Below are 12,346 nucleotides of genomic sequence, written 5' to 3'. Positions count from 1 at the left end.
GCTTCCGCCTCAGCCTCCCACGTAGCTGCTGATTCCCCTCCACCCCCGTTTGTTTTTTGAGACGGAGTTTCACTCTTGTTACCCAGGCTGGAGTGCAATGGTGTGATCTCAGCTCACTGCAACCTCTGCCTCCTGGGTTCAAGCAATTCTCCTACCTCAGCCTCCCGAGTAGCTGGGACTACAGGCGTGCACCACCATGCCCAGCTAATTTTTGTATTTTTAGTAGAGACGGGGTTTCACCTTGTTGACGAGGATGGTCTCGATCTCTTGACCTCGTGGTCCACCCGCCTTGGCCTCCCAAAGTGCTGGGATTATAGGCGTGAGCCACCGCACCGGGCCTGATTTCCCCTTTTAATAAGCACACAAACCATATGGATTAGTGTCCACCCTAACGACCTCATTTTAACTTGATTACCTCTGTACAAAACCTTGTGTTGAAATAGAATCATATCCTGGGGTACTGGTGCTCAGGACTGGGGAGACACAGTTCAACCCATGACATACTGCGTGATCTCATGACATCTCTTCATGAAACCTCTGAGTGCCTTACTGGCCCATTTTATAGATGAGGAAAGCTGAGGCCCAGGCCGGTCAAGGTTACACAGCATGCCATCATTTCTTGGTTCATTCTACAAGCAATAATTGAGTGCCTGCTGTGTGCCAAGCCCCTGGGTTGGGCACTTGGGGCCCAGTGTGAGCAGACAGACGTGGTGTCCTTCCCAATGGGCTCACAATAGACGGGCACAGGGCCAGGGGGTTAGGGCACCAAGGATGGGAGCTTTGATGGTACAAGTCCAGGTGCTGTGGGCCCAGAGGAGGTACCTGGCCCAGCCTGGAGAGGTGGGGGGTGGGGAGGGTCACGCCCATGCCCAGGACATCATAACTGAGAATTAAGGATACAGAGGAGGGAAGGGAAGGGTAGTTCCGGCAGGAACCCAGCATGTGCAAAGGCCCTGAGGTAGGAATGGGGGTCTCTGCTGGCCTGGGCTTAGAGGCGGGGCTGGAGGGCGGAGTGAAGCTGGGGCCTGGGGCGGGGCCAGGACTTAGAGGCAGGGCTAGGGATACGGTGAGGCTGGGGCCTGGGGCGGGGCTATGGGCCGGGTGAGGCTGCAGTCTGGGGCGTGGCCAGGGCTGTGAGGTGGGGCTGGGGGCGTGGTGAAGCTGGGGCCTGGGGCGTGGCCAGGGCTGAGAGACAGTGCTGGGGGGGCGGGGTGAAGCTGGGCCTGGGGTGTGGCCAGGGCTGAAAGGTGGAGCTGGGAATGGAGTGAAGCTGGAGCCTGGAGCGTGACCAGGGCTGAGAGAACGGGGCTGGGGAGCAGGGTGAAGCTGGGCCGGGGCTGTGGCTAGGGCTGAGAGGCGGGGCTGGGGCGGAGTGAAGCTGAAGCCTGGGGCGTGGCCAGGACTGAGGCGGGGCTGGGGGAGTGGAGTGAAACTGAAACCTGGGGCGGGTCCAGGCTGTGCGGAGTTCAAGTGACAAGGGAAGGGCGCTTAGAGAGCTGTGCTGATGTGGGCAGAGCGAGGTCAACTTTGTGGGCAAAGCTAGGCCTACTGGGAGCCATGGAGCGGGTAGGGAAAGCGTACTGGAGAGAGGCTGGAGGCCCCTGCCCCAGCGACTCCTCGACGTCTCTGCCCCACAGTGAAACACCCGCCAGCGGAGCCCTCCCGCTTCATCTCAGCGCCCACCAAGACGCCTGACAAGATGGGCTTCGACGAGGTGGGGTGGGCCTTCCCTGGAGGCGGGGCGAAGGCTGGGGGGCGCTTGCTTGCAGGGGTTGATCTGGCTCCGGGCACTCCCGGCTGCAGGTCTTCATGATCAACCTGAGGCGGCGGCAGGACCGGCGGGAGCGCATGCTGCGGGCACTGCAGGAGCAGGGGATCGAGTGCCGGCTGGTGGAGGCCGTGGACGGCAAGTGAGTCCGAGGTCTGGAGGCGTGTGGGGTTGTGGGTCCGCACGTGGGTGTGGGTGTGGGTGTAGACCTCGCTGGTAGACGACAGGTGGTTCCAATGGGGGCGGGCGTTGGGTACAAACAGGTGTAGACCACGTCAGCGGGCCTCATGGAAGGGAAGTGAATGGGACCTTGGGGAAGGAGCAGATCCTCGCAGATGTAGACCCTGGAAGGCGAGTGAGTCCTGACCCAGGGTTTGCATGCTGCCAGTGTAGACTATGCTGGTGGGGACCGTGGAGGGGAAAGTCAGTCAGACCCCAGGGGAGGAGAGCAGGTTTACCCACGAGTGTATACCATGTGCAGGCGAGTGGGGCCCCATGTGTCCAGGAGGGGTGCCGACGCTCCAAGAGGGGGACCAGCTGCTCAATGCTGCGGGGTTGGGGGTGTAGGGCTGAGTGCCCCACAGGCTCGTGGGGTGAGGCTTATGCTGTGCTGAGGCGCAGGATTGGAGAGATAAAGAGACAAGACACAGAAGTACAAAGAAAATGCAGCTGGGCTCAGGGGGCCACGCCGCCTATAAGCAGAGTCAGGCGAGGCTCTGAATGTCCAGAAGCATGAGTATTTATTGTGTATAGGTTAGGGGCAGGGCAGTGAGTGAAATCATCTTTAAGGATAGTGATAGGGTCGTGAGCAATAAAACATAGGGTCCACCCCCATTAGGTCACCTAGGCCAGGAGGTGGACAGTGTGCAGCAAGGGGCCCGTTCCCATGAAGGCAAGGGCCGTGTGCAGTAAGGGGTCCACCCCCATTAGGTCACCGAGGCTTGAAGGTGGGCCGTGCGCAGTGAAGAGGGTGCAGTGTGCAATACTTCTATCTATGGGCAAACTACTTCTAAGAAGATTTATAGGAGGATGCTTTAAGTCACATAGCAGTGACAGAGCTGTCGAGGTTACCGCCACCTTCTGGCAGCTTCCAATGGGTTCTATAGGAGGATGCTTTTCAAGCAGCACAGTAGCAAGAGCTGATAAAGTTCACAGTCACCAAGGTGGATTGCCGTTCTGAGGGCAGCCTTCCACAAGAACTGGAGCAAGGTCCTACAACTCCTTCATCAGGAGGAGTGGCTCTTGCCCCAAGCCTGCCATACAGCGGGTATCTTTACGATACTGAACGCTGCCGCCTGGGCCATGGATTCTTGTCCTGGTGTAACTGTTTTTCCCTTAAATCATGCTCTGCACTGTGTCTGCTCTAGGCATTCCTCCGATTATAAGCTGCTTATTATTTAATTCATGCTCTGTACCGTGTCTACTCTAGGCATTCCTCTGATTATGAACTAAGATATAATTATAGATATATATGTAGGGAAATATTCTTTAGGCACTCATACTATGAACTATTATATGATTATATATAGAGGATTATATAAAGGGATACTTCAAGCCCTATTTCTATAAACTAGTATATGCTTATATAAAGGATTATATAAAAGGAAATAGCTGAATAGTAACACTATAAATTGAGATATTCCTCAGGCCCTAACTGTGCCAGGGTTCTGCTTAGCTCTCATTCCTCGTTGCCTATATGGGGGGTTACCCACAGTGGGGGCGGTGGTGGAATGGCAGGGGATAGCAGAATAGCAGGCAGGGCGAGGCTTCCTCTTGACCCTCTCCTCCTCCTCTCCAGAGCCATGAATACCAGCCAGGTGGAGGCACTGGGGATCCAGATGCTGCCCGGCTATCAGGACCCCTACCATGGCCGGCCCCTCACCAAAGGCGAACTGGGCTGCTTCCTGAGCCACTACAATATCTGGAAGGAGGTGTGTCCTGAGCGGTGGGCGGGGCCAGAATTATGACTCTAGATCTCGGAGATTTGGAGGTGGAAGGGATTGAAGGAGTTAGTTGCCCAAAGCCCCAGCCAGGTGGCCAGGCACCCAGCCTCAGCCGTGGGACCCATGGCCTCTTTTTAGTGAATGATTCACCAAACCAGCCCCAGGTGTGTCTGCCAATCCTTCCATTATGCAGATGTGGGAACTGAGGTTGGGGGAAGGGTGAGCCCTTTGAGCAGCAGGTGGGGTCTGGGGCCTGGGACCTGTAAATGAAGCTTTTTCACTCTCAGTCTGGTTTCCATGCTTGATGTTTAGTAATAGAAGTCATGGCCACAGAGCCACATTAAACCAGCACCTGCCCGGTGCCAGGGGCACCCCACCAGCCCAAGCATCCTCAGCCACCCTCAGGGTGAGAGGCTGTGATTGGAGAAGGATGTCTGACTGGGATTTGAACTTGGGGCCATCAGGGCTGGGCATGGTGGTGCACACCTGGGATTTTGACTACTCGGGAGGATGGCTTGAGACCAGGAGTTCAAGGCTGCAGTCAGCCGGGATAGTGCCACTGCATTGCAGTCTGGGCAACAGAGCAAAATCGCATCTCAGAAAAAAAGAGAAAAGCAGCCAGGTGCAGTGGCTCACGCCTGTTACCTTAGCACTTTGGGAGGCCGAGGCGAGTGGCTTACCTGAGATCGGAGTTTGAGACCAGCCTGGCCAACATGGTGAAACCTCGTATCTACTAAAAATACAAAAATTGGGAGGCTGAGGCAAGAGAATCACTTGAATCCAGGAGGCGGAGGTTGCAGTGAGCCGAGATCATGCTATTGCACTCCAGCCTGGGCGACAAGAGTGAAACTCCATCTCAAAAACAAAAATTGGCCGAGGCAGGTGGATCACGAGGTCAAGAGATCGAGACCATCCTGGTCAACATGGTGAAACCCCGTCTCTACTAAAAATACAGAAAATTAGCTGGGCATGGTGGCGCGTGCCTGTAATCCCAGCTGCTCAGGAGGCTGAGGCAGGAGAATTGCCTGAACCCAGGAGGTGGAGGTTGCGGTGAGCCGAGATTGTGCCATTGCACTCCAGCCTGGGTAACAAGAGCGAAACTCCGTCTCAAAAAAAAAAAAAAAGAAAGAAAATTAGCTGGCCGTGGTGGCACATAACTGTAATCCCAGCTACTCAGGAGGGTGAGGCAGGGGAACTGCTTGAACTTGGAAGGCAGAGGTCACAGTGAGCCAAGATTGCGCCACTGCACTCCAGCATGGGTGACAAAGTGAGACTCTGTCTCATAAAAAAAAAAAAAATGGAAAAACTTGTGATTATCAAATGTGAAGCCGAATGGGGTTGTGCGGCTGCAAGGCTGAGGTGCATGAGGCGTGGGCGTTTGAGGGGCTGAGAGGCCTTCCTCTCCTGAGATCCATCTTGGGTGGCAGAGGGCAGAGGTTTGGATGTCCATGTGCCCCTGGAGCTAGGAGAGGAGGGGAGATGTGTTGGCTTCTCTCGGGTCTCTCAGAGCTTCTCAAAGCAGAGCTCTGGGCTTTAGGACCAGGCCTGGCCTTGACTTGGGCTTCCTCACTCAGGTGGTGGACCGGGGGTTGGAGAAATCGCTCGTGTTTGAGGATGACCTGCGTTTTGAGATCTTCTTCAAGAGGCGCCTGATGAACCTCATGCGGGATGTGGAGCGTGAGGACCTCGACTGGGACCTCATGTGAGTGGGGGTCTGAGGGTGGAGTGAAGCTGGGGCCTGGGGCAAGGCCAGGACTTAGAGGCAGGGCTGAGGGCAGGGTGGAGCTGGGGCCTGGGGAGGGGTCACGGCTTAGAGATGGGGCTTGAGGTTAAGGTGGAGTTGGCGCCTGGGTACACAGCCAAGGCTTAGAGGTGGGGCTGGGAGGCAGAGTGGAGCTGGGTCCTAGGGGCGTGGGCAGAGCACTGCAGCTGAGCCTTGAGCCTGTGTGTCTGGGTGTGATCAGGATGGTAGGCGTGGCCTGGGGCGTGGCCAACTCCTGGAAGCATAGCAGGAGGGCTCACGTGGTCCCTGGGCCTGAGAGCACTGTCAGGGCTGTAGCCTATAGGGAAAAGCCTTGGAAGGATCACCCAGAACTCAAAAGGCCTCGCCAGAAGCCTGCAGGCTTGGTCAGGGCTTAGAGACTTGACTGAGGCCTGTGGAGCTGGGTGTGGCTAAGATATGACCTAGCGGCCTGTGGGTGTGGCTGAAAAGCATGGGGGCGTGGCCAGAGAGGGCGTGGTCAGAGCTGGAGGTGTGGCTGAAGAGCGTTGGGGCATGGCCAGGGAACCTGGGTGTTAGACCAGGCCTGGGATGGGAGTACCACCAACGTGTTTTCAGGACTGGAGCCGTCCTTCTCTCCTATAGGTGGGTTGGTTTGTCCCCTCCCTTCCTCCTCCTCTTTCTTTCCCTTCCATGCGCACTGCCCTAATCTGCATTCCGGGGACACTGCCCCATGTGAATAGTAACTGCACCCCTTTATTCCTGACTGCTGCCCACATCCGGGCACCTCGCCCACCTCCACCCCCACCGCCCTCTGAACTCAGAGTAGTTTCAGTCTCAGAGGACGTCTGCGTGATCCTGCTCTCTCTAGCTCCAAATCCTCCATGGCTCCCTTATTCCCTTGGGAAAAACTCGCGCTTCCCCCCCATGACCCCCAGACCCTTGGGCTCCTGCATTCGCTCCATCCGGTCACAGCTTCCTCTTGTTGCTCCGCAAATATTCTGAGTCTGCTCCCATCCCGGGGTCTGACAGGGGTAACTAGATCCCTGGCTTTCCGGGCAAGCGCCCTTTGGAGGGCGGGAGGAGAATGACAGGCCCAATCCTGCACCCCAGCTACGTGGGCCGGAAGCGGATGCAGGTGGAGCACCCCGAGAAGGCTGTGCCCCGTGTGAGGAACCTGGTGGAGGCAGACTACTCTTATTGGACCCTGGCCTACGTGATCTCCCTGCAAGGCGCCCGCAAGCTGCTGGACGCCAAGCCGCTCTCCAAGATGTTGCCTGTGGACGAGTTCCTGCCTGTCATGTTTGACAAGCACCCAGTGTGAGAGGGGCAGGCGGCTGCTGGGCTGGGGTCTCCGGTGGGTCTGTCCTGGGGGTGGGGGGTGTGAGACTCACAGGCTCCGAGGAGAGGTCTCTTCTTCTGCCTACTTCTCCCTCCATTTGCCCCCTCCCAGATTTATACCCTGTCCACTTTGTCTTTTTTTTTTTTTTTTTTTGAGACGGAGTCTCACTCTCCCGCCAGGCTGGAGTGCAGTGGCGTGAACTCGGCTCACTGCAGCCTCTGCCTCCCGGGTTCAAGCGATTCTCCTGCCTCAGCCTCCTGAGTAGCTAGGACTACAGGCACGCACCACCAAGCCCGGCTAATTTTTTGTATTTTTAGTAGAGACGGGGTTTCGCCATGTTGGCCAGGATGGTCTCGATCTCTTAACCTCATGATCCACCCGCCTTGGCCTCCCAAAGTGCTGGGATTACAGACGTGAGCCACTGTGCCGGCCCACTTATGTCTTTATCTATCCCTGCTGACTTCTTCCTCACTCCCAATTTTTCCTCTAGGTGTCCCCTCCCCCTCCCCTGAAGCCATTGCTGCCCCTCATTCCCCTCCTGCTCCCCCCAGGTCCGAGTACAAGGCCCACTTCTCCCTCCGCAACCTGCACGCCTTCTCCGTGGAACCGCTGCTGGTCTACCCCACACACTACACAGGGGACGACGGCTATGTGAGTGACACAGAGACCTCAGTCGTTTGGAACAATGAGCAGGTCAAGACTGACTGGGACCGCGCCAAGTCCCAGAAGATGCGGGAGCAGCAGGCGCTGAGCCGGGAGGCCAAGAACTCAGACGTGCTCCAGTCCCCGCTGGACAGTGCTGCCCGGGATGAACTCTGAGGGGTGGCAGCCAGAAAGCCAAAGCAGCTGTCGCTGGCCCAGCCCCCACGTGCTCACTGAGGACATCGAGGCCACCTCTGGACCCCTTGGCAGGCCACGGAGGGCTCTCCATGTGGGGTGGTGTCCAGCCAGCTCTTGCTAAGCAATCACGTGCACACAGGCAGCATAAGTGGAGTGCCTACCGCATGCCAGCAATGGGGCTTGGCACCAGGGAATTGGGATGAACCAAACCCTCTTCATCTGTTCATGTGCCCAACACTTATTAAGCACCTGCGGTATACCAGGTTCCCATGTTATGGCAGTGAATGAGGCATAATCCATCAATGATCGATTCAGTCATCAAGCAGTTACTGATCAGATTAAGAAGCAGGCACTAGTGATACACTCATTTTTAAAATTCACCCAAGGATTTAGTGAGTGCCTACTGTGTGTTGGGTGACATTTGAGGCTCTGGGAGTTGTTTTTTTTTTTTTTTTTTTTGAGACAGTCTTGCTCTGTGGCCAGGCTGCAGTGCAGTGGCATGATCTCGGCTCAGTGCAACCTTCACCACGTGGGTTCAAGCGATTTTCCTCCCTCGTCCTCCCTAGTAGCTGGGATTACAGGCATGTGCCACTACACCCAGCTGATTTTTATATTTTTAGTAGAGACAGGGTTTCATCATATGGGCCAGGATGGTCTCCATCTCTTGACCTCGTAATCTACCCACTTCATCTTCCCAAAGTGCTGGGATTACAGGTGTGTGCTACTGCGCCTGACCTTTTTTTTTTTTTTTTTAACAAAGACAGTCTTGCTCTGTCACCCAGGGTGGAGTGCAGTGGTGTGATGTTGGTTCACTGCAGCCTGTGCCTGCCGGGTTCCAGCGAGTCTTGTTTCTCGGCCTCCCAAGTAGCTGGGACTACAGGTGTGCACCATCACGTCTGGTTAATTTTCGTATTTTTAGTAGAGATGGGTTTTCACCATGTTGGTCAGACTGGTCTCACACTCCTGACCTCAAGTGATCTGCCCACTTCGGCCTCCCAAAGTGCTGGGATTCCAGGCATGAGCCACTGTGCCCAGCCCAGGCTCTGGGACTATTGAGATAAATAAGATCCTTCCATCCGTTTATTCAAGCACATATTGAGCACCTACTGTGTGCCTGGCATGCACGTCACAGAGATGAGTTCTGGATTCGGTACAGTTACTGAGTACCCACTGTGTGCAGGGAGCTGAGCTCTGGGATGGCAATGGAAGCAAACAAGGTACTTTTCACCTTTCTCCCTCACTGCTAGACGGTGTGGGAACTTTTCACTCTTTAATTGACTTCTTGCCCACACACCTCAAGAGCACTGACTGTGTGCCAGGCACTAGTGATACAAAAGAATGTGACAGCTGTTCAGTCTGCATTTTTCATTACCCGCTGGGCGTTGGGCTACATGCCAAGTGCTAGGGCACAGAGATGAACGAGGTCAGTCCCTTCTACATCCACAAGCATTTATTGAGCACCGTGTGCCAGGCCTCGCAGACTCCCAGTTGGGTTGAAGAGTGGTTGACTGATGTTTGATTCCTCCTGTATCCCTGGTCATCTGAGCTATGTGCAGATAACATCCCCCCACCACCCAAGAGGGAGGGTAGCTCTTCCCCCACCAGGGCAACCACAGGTCCTGGTGGCCCCACGGTCACATGTCAGCCCCCCTGGAGGGGGTGCCCGTTGGAGACAGGGGCTGGGTGTCCCTTGCCCACCCCTGGTTCCCTGTGTTTTGCCTCCCTGCCCTTGTGTCTCAGGTGTGATCCCTGCCTGCTTGATGAAGTTGCTCTGTTCAAGCCTTCGGAGGGATCGTGTGTTTGGGGGCTTTTCGGGGGCTCAGCTGCACTGGGGCACCACCCGTGGCCTGGGTGGGACATTTCCCAACAAGGGCCAGAGGAGGTGCTGTGCCTTCAGCCTGAATCGAATGTCAGAACCAGCCAGTGGTGCTTCACCTTCTGGGGGATAACTTGCTTATATTTTAAATAAATGTTCCTGGTTGGTTTTCACAGAAGTCTGTGGGGGTTTTGCTTGGCGTCAGAACACTGCTCACATTCCCTACCCCTGTCTGCACAACAGGAAACCAGGGTAGGTGCAGTAGAGAAGCTGCCCAGTAGAGAAACTTCCCCAATATAGGCGGGGGACCCACAGCTCTTTCTTGGGTCAACTTCAGGATTCTCCCAGATGACTGAATAAAGATGGGCTGTCATTTTTTGAGTCCCCCAAAAACAGACCTCAAAGGGCCCAGTGCGGTGGCTCATGCCTGTAATCCCAGTTGTAACTGGGATTACAACTTTGGCAGGCCAAGGTTGGTGGATCACTTGAAATCAGGAGTTCAAGACCAGCCTGGCCAACAAGGTGAAACCCCATCTCTACTAAAAGTACAAAAATTAGCCTAGTGTAGTGGGAGATGCCTGTAATGCCAGCTACTCGGGAGGCTGAGGCAAGAGAATAGCTTGAACCCGGGAGGTGGAGGTTGCAGTAAGCCAAGATCAAGTCACTGCCCTCCAGCCTGGGCAACAGTGCAAGATGCCCTCAAACAAAAAAGGCTGGCCAGTGGAGCTACTATGGGGTGAGGGTGTGGTGAGAGCCCTGTGTCCCCTCTCATGTCATAAAACTTCCCCAATAGGGGCTGGGCGCAGTGGCTCACGCCTATAATCCCAGCACTTTGGGAGGCCGAGGCGGGTGGATCACGAGGTCAAGAGATCGAGACCATCCTGGTCAACACGGTGAAACCCCGTCTCTACTAAAAATACAAAAAATTAGCTGGGCATGGTGGCGCGTGCCTGTAATCCCAGCTACTCAGGCGGCTGAGGCAGAAGAATTGCCTGAACCCAGGAGGCGGAGGTTGCGGTGAGCCGAGATCACGCCATTGCACTCCAGCCTGGGTAACAAGAGCAAAACTCCGTCTCAAAAAAAAAAAAAAAAAAAAAACTTCCCCAATATAGGTGGGGAACCCACTGCTCTGTCTTGGGTCAACTTCAGGATTCTCCCAGATGACTCGAATAAAGAGAGGCTGTCATGGTTTGAGTCCACACAAACAGACCCCAAGATGAGGATTGAAGGCACTTAGGTTGTCAGATAGGAACTTGCCGTGGAGCGGTAGGGAAGTGAGACGAGAAGGGAAAGTGGTCCCACCCCAGGGACGGAAGGCTAGGGCGCTGCAGCATGACCAGTCGCATTTGGATTTTCTGGGTCAAATGCTTACAAATTCTCAGGATAATTACACCTTAGGGTATGTAAGAATACACCCAAGGGCTGGGCGTGGTGGCTCACATCTGTAATCTCAGCACTTTAGGAGGTCAGGAGTTCGAGACCAGCCTCACCAATATGGTGAAACCCCGTCTGTACTAAAAATGCCATAAATTAGCCAGGTGTGGTGGTGCATGCCTGTAAGTCAGGAGGCTGAGTCAGGAGAATCGCTTGAACCCGGGAGGTGGAGGTTGCAGCGAGCCGAGATCATCAACCCATTGCACTCCAGCCTGGGCAACAAAAGCGAAGCTCCATCTCAAAAAAAAAAAAAAAAAAAAAAAAAGAAGAAGAAGAAGAAGAAGAAGAAGAAGAATACAGCCGAGACTTATAAACTAACACAGATAGTGTGCAATCAGTGTGGAAAAAATCAGAACTTAACAGCTAAGCAAATTGACAAAGCAAAAATCAAATCACACATTTTCAGACACGACTAGCATTTTTTTCTTTCTTTTTTTCTTTTTTTTTTTTTTTTTTTTGAGACAGAGTCTTGCTCTGTTGCCCAGGCTAGAGTGCAGTGGCATGATCTCAGTTTACTGCAACTGCAACCTCCACCTCCCAGGTTCAAGCGATTCTTCTGCCTCAGCCTCCTAAGTAGCTGGAATTACAGACACGTGCCACTATGCCCGGCTAATTTTTGTATTTTTAGTAGAGACGGGGTTTCACCGTGTTGGCCAGGCTGGTCTTGAACTCCTGACCTCGTGATCCACCCACCTCAGTCTCCCAAAGTGCTAGGATTACAGGTGTGAGCCACCACACCCAGCACAACTAGCATTTTCAAAAACTTTTCAGCCTTCCTCATTTGCATGGTGTAAATATATATGCATTTTAAAAAAGAGAATCATGTTATATAAACTGATGGAAACTGCCTTTTTATTTTTCATGGAATGCATTTTTATTTTCTAAGCAAGAGATCAAACTGTACCTAGTTTTTTTTTTTAGACAAAGTCTTGCTCTGTTGCCCAGGCCATAGTGCAGTGGCGCGATCTCTGCTCACTGCAACCTCCGCCTCCCAGGTTCAAGCGATTCTCCTGCCTCAGCCTCCTGAGTAATGGATTGCAGGCGCACACCACCACAACTGGCTAATTTTTGTATTTTTAGTAGAGACGGGGTTTCATCATGTTGGCCAGGCTGGTCTTGAACTCCTCACCACAAGTGATCCACCTGCCTCAGCGTCCCAAAGCACGGGGATTATAGGCATGAGCCACTGCACCTGGCCTCCTACTGGATTTTTAAATTTCAATTGGGTGAATTGAGACAGGTGGGATTGCTGGGTCAAGTTTCAGTAGAGGCGGCCATATTCTTTTTCTTGTTGAATCCTATTCATCATCTATTAACCAGAGTGGGTTATCCATATTTTGTTTGTTTGTTCTTTTTGAGGCAGAGTCTCATTCTGTCGCCCAGGCTGGAGTGCAATGGCGCGGTCTCCTCTCACTGCAACCTCTGCCTCTCGGGTTCAAGTGATTCTCCTGCCTCAGCGTCCGAGTAGCTGGGATTACAGGCA

The 12,346-nt window shown here is 54.1% G+C and overlaps 1 protein-coding gene across 1 annotated transcript in view; it reads left to right on the top strand.

The window, feature by feature from the left end:
* The window catches only part of COLGALT1 (collagen beta(1-O)galactosyltransferase 1), a 28,270-nt gene extending 18,669 nt beyond the window's left edge, over positions 1-9,601 (top strand). Inside the window, exons 7-12 of the mRNA XM_021669180.2 lie at positions 1,638-1,714; positions 1,804-1,910; positions 3,567-3,699; positions 5,286-5,413; positions 6,545-6,751; positions 7,325-9,601. Coding sequence (XP_021524855.2) covers positions 1,638-1,714; positions 1,804-1,910; positions 3,567-3,699; positions 5,286-5,413; positions 6,545-6,751; positions 7,325-7,592 — 920 coding nt within the window. The 3' untranslated portion in view covers positions 7,593-9,601. The remainder of the gene's footprint in view (positions 1-1,637; positions 1,715-1,803; positions 1,911-3,566; positions 3,700-5,285; positions 5,414-6,544; positions 6,752-7,324) is intronic.
* Positions 9,602-12,346: the final 2,745 nt, after the last annotated feature.

This window comes from Aotus nancymaae, unplaced genomic scaffold, assembly GCF_030222135.1.
Source record: "Aotus nancymaae isolate 86718 unplaced genomic scaffold, 86718_ANA_hifiasm-v0.15.2.pri h1tg000028l, whole genome shotgun sequence".
NCBI classification, from domain to species: Eukaryota; Metazoa; Chordata; class Mammalia; order Primates; family Aotidae; genus Aotus; species Aotus nancymaae.
This window is presented reverse-complemented; position numbering and strand designations above follow the sequence as displayed.